We start from the raw sequence: 6833 nt of genomic DNA on the forward strand, positions 1-6833 counted from the left end.
CAGCCTTTTAATGGGATCTCCCTTCTGTGCTCTTGATTCACGTAGATTCAATTCTCAGTGAACTTCTACAGTAGTTGTTGTATCTGAATATTATATTATTTTCCCTTAGCCTGACAGTGGTCAGCAAGAAATTATGGGTGGTCACAAAACTTCACAGATTTCAGCAGCAAATAATTGTGGCAAAAACATCTCTATGTAGCAGACAGAGATTCAGCAACTAGCAATATAATAGAGAACTTCAGATGTGATTTGAGTTCGTCATCTTGAGGGTCTTTTTGAGACACAAGATCTTTTATTCCTTTCAGAGCTAATTTCTGTATCAAGACAGTGGTTAAAAACTGCAGTTTATCTCTAGTGTCTGATCACAAATTTCTGGCTTAAAATTTCAGACCTGACCACAACAGACCACAAAATTGCCTTAACAAAGAGTCTGAGAAATGTAAATGGGGGAATTTCTGGCCACCAGAGAGCTGTGCATGAGGACTTATTAGGTGCTACAACAAAATTAAGAGCCTAAAGGTCATTGTAGCCAGCCAAGATTAAAGTAATGCCCCATGTATCAGTAGTGATGAGAACCAAAAGGAGTCCTTAAGGTATCTTCTTCCTCCTTGTTTTCTGTTTGGTGTATACCCTGCTTAGGATTCAGCCTTCATGGTTAACTACACACACGAGAATGCACAAAATGTATCCCATTGAGAAAGTGAATATTCCAAATATGGACCTACATAAGGATGGACAGAAATGACATTCCTCCATATGTTAAATGAGGTGATGAAATAATTACATAAACGAATGTAGAATGGCATAACAGCCGTGCCTACAACTTTGAGTACAAGCCAGACAGTGAGCAATACTGACAGGGAAGGACTCAAATTTATGCAAGGCCCTGTGGAGGTTAACAACATTTGTGATAAACTGTAAAGTACAGAAGAGCTGAACTGAAACTTGAATCTCTTTGCTACAGCTAATTACAGGCTCAGGTGGAAGACAACTACAAGTTTCTCATCATAATTGTCTGCGTACTTCAGGCCAAATAAAGAATGAGATGCTTGGGGGGGGGAAGATAAACCCTACTTTCTTGCTTGAAGTACAACATTGTAACAAATGTTGGGGTTTTTTTCTTGATTGAATAGTAATATAATGTAAGATTGTTACCTACCTTAAGTTCTCTAAAAAAGATGCTACTCCTAGCCCACTCAACAATGGAGAAGAGGGTTTGGTCAGCCATTTTACACATAAGCCCAAATGTGTTGAGCTTCTCATGTTTGCTTCTGTTGGCTTGCTCTTGCTGTAGATATGCCATGATCTTAGCTTGGACTTGCGGCTCATCTGGCTCACATTTCAGGAGTTCCAATATCAGATGTGGAATACTTGCTGGTGAACTTGTTTGATAACTATCCATGTATGAGTAGCCCATTATTGACTCTGGTGAACTAGTGTAAGGGTCAGGGTACTCGGACTTGATAGCACGGCTTGGAAAATGGCCATAGGTTTGGTAACCTTGCAAACTGCCATGGGGTGGCATTGTCATACTAATTGGAGAGGTTACAAAGGGACTTCTGTCATAGTCTGTAGGAGGCAAGGCAGTATGGTTCAGAGGTAGGCCTTTGGAGGCAGAATGGATGTTCTGGATTGCAGAGGATATTGTCAGGTCAGTCGGCATTGCTTGGATGACCTGAGTCATGGCTTCCAGTTTAAGTCCATTTGCGCGAATAAGAGCTTTCTTCTGCTGCTTCAATGCCCTGTCTCTCTTGTACATTGGTCCAAACTTGTTTCGACCACCACGCATTCGGTCAGCTCGCACAGCTGTCAGGGGGGAGGAGGAAGTAAATCATAATTAAAACCGCAAATCAACATTCTTTAATGAAACATACATTAGGACAGAGAGAAACGTAAAAATGTAACTCTTTTTTTTTTTTTTTTCAAATTCAAAGGAGCACTTCTATTCCTAAAGAAAAAGATTTATTTTGACTTTAAAAATGTCACTTTTTTCTGATAACTTAAGTATCACATACATATATTACTAACATAGAACTTCTCTTTACATTGATTAGGACACAGGGACAAACACAATGGTTGGCTACAGGAATTTCACACCTGCTATGGGATCATGTGGAGATCTCAATGTATATTTGGTTTTATGTCAAGCTAATATGTCATTAAGAAACAAGGGCTGATGTCCAGAATTTGTCTGAGAAGTATCCAGTGGACCACATTGTCTCATTATAATCATTCCATTACTGCCTTCCACCGCAGCAAAACATCTGAAACGTAAATTGCGAAATGTTCAGTAGTCACAAAGGGGAATACGTTTTTTTCTTGGCAAAAAGGAAATATTTCCTTTTGGTGATTCTGTTCAGGTTGCTGTAAAACTTTGAGATTTCTAGTTAGCTGAACAGCTCTACAGTAATGTTTAGCTGCAGTTGGAATGTGCGGAGAGAAAGCTGTCAGCTTGCTGCCTTCCACACAGAAGGTGGAAGTGAAACAGAAACTATTGACACTGTTCTGGCTTGTAATATCTCTGGAATTAGAAATAATTAAAACAAATCCACCTCAACAGCTGCCTTGGGAGTCATACTGGTGGTCTCTGTCACAGCAGTGTCTGTCACCATGGTATATATGTAATGGACTAGTGAGGAGCTCTCACCAAGCCCACCTTGCCCAACGGCAATTAGATTGAAAGAGGAACCTTTGACAGCCTGGTGACATGTTGAGACTGCTGAGATTGCTGGAGGTTAAGTTCTTGAGCTTTTTATCTTAGGGATTAGTAGAACATTAAAAATTTATTATGAATGCTAGATACGCATAATACTGTGCATTATCATAAGGACTTTAACGTTTAATGATTTTTTTGGTCCATGGTAATTTATGAACTAAACTTTAAGGCTATATATATCACTATCAGGGAAATACACATATAAATGTCACAAGTATTTACAATTATGGAAGCACATGTTCTTCCAATTTTCTAAACAAAGGAACAGAAGTTTTATGGATGTGTGGATAAGGAAGCTGAGGTACAGTTTCTAGAGTATCTTTAAAACTACAGGCACTTTGCTTAAATTTGTAGTAAAAATGCTGCTGCTAATATTGCTGTTGCATGTTGATTTTGAGCAAAACGCAGGAAATTAAAATAATGACCATGCTGGTAAATATAATTAACTTTAAATCTGTATAGTATATTCACAGAATTCACAGAATTCACAGAATTCACAGTATCCTCCCAGGTATTCACAGAATACATAGTATCCTCCCAGGTATTCTACAATTAAAAACTGTGAGCCAAATTGAATTAGCAAATGCTTTTGTATAACTCCTACAGAAATTAAGATGAACCACATACAATCACAGAAGACAAAATTTGGTCCTGTACCATTGTCAGCAATTGAGAGGAGTTAAAAGTAGGAGTGGATAAATGTATTTTATCCTTATTGTTAACATCAGTGAGAAAAGGATTCCAAATATCCTGTTACTGTACTATTTGAATTTGGAAGAACATGCGGTGATTCAGGATGTTTAGTGCAGTGTGTCAGTGCTAACTCAGTCTTGCGGGCAAACAGAATATTATTGAATCCATCAAACTGCAGGAGGCTGATTTTTCTGTTTATCTTCAGTTATATCAACAGCTTTCCTTTGCCAGACTGAGGCGATTGGGTCTCATCCTTTATGGTTCCCTTAATGGTTTATGGTTGCCCTCCTTGGCCTGATTTTTCCTGGTTAAGCGTCTAGGGTGAATGCCATTTCGGTACAATTGTAAGAATAAGGAATTTAGGAGCTTGTCCTTGGTCAAGCAGAAATGTCATTTGCTGTGAAATCTGAATTTTAATATTTTATATATCAAAGTTAGAATTAACTGTGTATGATTCTCAAATTCTAGTTGATGATAATTTTGCATTCGGTTATCTCAAAGGGTATTGTATACTTTTCATTGTTCTCTGTACATGAGAAAGTGAAATGAAGTCAAAAAGTATACTTCAAAATGCCTTATTCTCTTTCATTTCTAATGACATCTCAGGTGTAGCATCACAAAATATAGGACACAACTTTAGAGATTAATCAGTTCCTTAACCCAAAGGCAAGTTGGTATGAGAAAAAAAACCTCTTATTTTATCTATTTTCTGCCTTACTGTCAGAAGAATTTATTTTAAAAAAACAACCCTAGATAAAATATAGATCACTCTCCATAGCAATGAGTTGGGGTTTTTTTCTAATATGGACACTTCTCACATATGTTATGTTTAATCTAAATTAAGTCTTTTAAAAAGCTGTAAAGCTATTCTATCTAGATCCATTCCTTCATAAACTCTAAAATATTGAAATATCAAATTTTACACATATATGAAAAAATAGATTATGGTTTTCACTAGTTGTTAGTGATTTACCATTTATTCATTAGATTTTTTTTTTATAAAGCAACAATTTCATTGAGCACACAGTCACCTTTTACTATGATTTCAAAACCACAATAAATATGGAGCATTTTTAAAAAATAAAATAGCATATAATAACATATGTAATCCTATCACTTTCAAAATTAATCTATAGTGTAGTTGACAGTATCAGTAAGACTATAGCTCTTACCTTCCAATTTCATTCCAACACTTAGACATTTTTGAAATCGACAGTAAGGGCATCTTTTTCTCTGTGTTTTGTCAATCTGGCAATTCTGATTTTCTATACATGTGTACCTTTTGTTATTCTGGACTGTTCGCTTAAAGAATCCCTGTATGATAGATACAAAAGTTAGCCTGTTTTGCCTGAATAGCATGTTTGAGCATTTTATTTTATGGAAATCATTGTAACATATTTTTCAGACACCACTCAAGCACTTATGAAGTTACATAGTTTATTTTAAATTACAGTGAGATGTACTCAGGAGAAAACCACCAGACTCCAGAAGAGGTTTTCTTGTGTTAGTGCTGTTTTATAGACTTATGTCAAAGCTTGGTAAGACTGGCTGTAGTCTCCTGTGCCCCTAACAATGGTTGCAGAAATAGTGAGGCTGACTAGTTCCTTTTGTATTCTTTAATCATTGCAAAATTATTAAAGTTTTCCTTTTAAAGTAGTTTTACATGAAATGAGTAGGGACACTGTTGCAAAGATAACAGAAATACAGAGTACCTCTGGCTACTGTACATCCCAGTGGTGCATGCTGAAGGGATAATAAGTGCTTGTTGTTCATTTCTCATTGATTTTTTTTAAATGAAAATATAATGTGCTAAGTTAATTTTTCCATGCAACTAAATATTTTAAACTGCATTGTTCTGGCAAAGGAGTTTCTTTTACAGTGCATTACTTTGATAATTGTAAAGAACTTAAAAAAAATTTTACATGACAAATTTGACATGTAATAGATTCGTAAGTATTTAAACTGTTTCATATAATACATCCATGCAGATACATTTATCTTCCAATATAAGTTGCATTTTCAAATATTTTATTATCAAAATTAATGGATGATCTAAAACAAATTATACATTAGTTACTTGACTTGTGTCAAGTGAGCTCTGACAGTTACAGCTTGTATGAAAAAAGTGCACAGTCATAATAGTCACAGAAATTTACGTTATAATATTGAAGGATGAAAAAAAAACTTAAGAAAGCTGCATTAGATTTTGCAAAGCTGATCTATATTGAGGATACCTTTCCTACTTTATGCTCGAGGAATAGAAATATTCTGAATGTATATAAATGAACTAAAATCAATATTTAGGACAGTTAGGAATGACAGTTGTTCTAAAACTACAACACTTGACAACAGCAAAATACTTAAAAGCAAGGATAAAACTATAATGCAAACCAATCCAAATTGTTTCCATTTGTGCAGATGAGATCTCTCTAAGAGACTTCTAAATCCTAAAGCTTTTTGGTGGCTAATTTTTTACATGAATGTAACAAGAAACATATTAGAAATAAGCTAAATTATTACACATCTGTTTTCTTTAATTATTGTTTTTTTCTGCTTATATTTGAAACTTTTTTTGCTGTACTTGTGTTTGTATGAAGTAATTAGAACAGAACCTTGCAGCTTTCACAGGTGAGAAGTCCATAATGGTACCCAGACACTTTATCTCCACAAACTGGACACAGTTCCTCAAGGTCTTCATCATAAGAGTAATTCACCATTTTAAACTGAGACACTGGGGAAAGGAGAAATGGCACATTCAATTAGAATTTACATTAGTAACTAAAAACTTCTGCAACTGTTCTCATCTAGAGACAAAGCTCACAAACACATACACCACTGCAAATTGGAGGGGGGGGGAGTTTTATTTTTAAAAACGCAGCTTGCATTAAGACATGCAACTTTTCATCACCAGCAAATCTACATGATACTTAGCAAGTGGAACAAAACCCATCAGCTCCTCAGTTTTATGTTCTAAATATTTATATTTACAGAGTGGCCTTAACCTACTCCTTAGTTTATGGAATTACAAACTAAGTTAATTCATTTAAATCTGAAAATGATCGGGGCAAGCTTTAAAAAAGCAGAACGAAAAGATTGTGTGTCACTTGTGTATTTAAAAGAACTCAGTTCGTTTCCTTTAAAGTTTTCTTTCAACATCAGCCTGCAAATATTTACTTAGCCTAAACTTGTATCTCACTTTTGCGCCGCGTTAAATGCAAGTTACTTACTTGCAAAACCAGCTTAAAACAACGTCCTCCGCGCCCCCTTAACTCGTTCTCTCGGGGTGATCGCCACCCCTCCGAGCCAGCTCGCTCTCCCACCCTGCCCCAGCCGCTGGGGTGAACGCTGCGTGCCCAGAGCCCCCGGCTTTCCTAGCGGCGACGGGGGAGACGCTTTCAGCCCCCGTCGGCGCGGTTACCGGCGG

At 36.3% G+C, this 6833-nt stretch overlaps 1 protein-coding gene across 2 annotated transcripts in view; it reads right to left on the bottom strand.

Annotated features, from left to right (window-relative positions):
• The window catches only part of NR5A2 (nuclear receptor subfamily 5, group A, member 2), a 96702-nt gene that overhangs the window by 77053 nt on the left and 12816 nt on the right, over window positions 1–6833 (bottom strand). For both annotated transcript variants that reach the window (XM_009884794.1, XM_009884795.1), the window contains 3 exons: window positions 6022–6140; window positions 4582–4723; window positions 1160–1806 (listed from right to left, as the gene is read on the bottom strand). In XM_009884794.1, the coding sequence (XP_009883096.1) occupies window positions 1160–1806; window positions 4582–4723; window positions 6022–6140 (908 nt within the window). The remainder of the gene's footprint in view (window positions 1–1159; window positions 1807–4581; window positions 4724–6021; window positions 6141–6833) is intronic.

This window comes from Charadrius vociferus, unplaced genomic scaffold (assembly GCF_000708025.1).
Source record: "Charadrius vociferus isolate BGI_N301 unplaced genomic scaffold, ASM70802v2 scaffold163, whole genome shotgun sequence".
NCBI lineage: Eukaryota > Metazoa > Chordata > Aves > Charadriiformes > Charadriidae > Charadrius > Charadrius vociferus.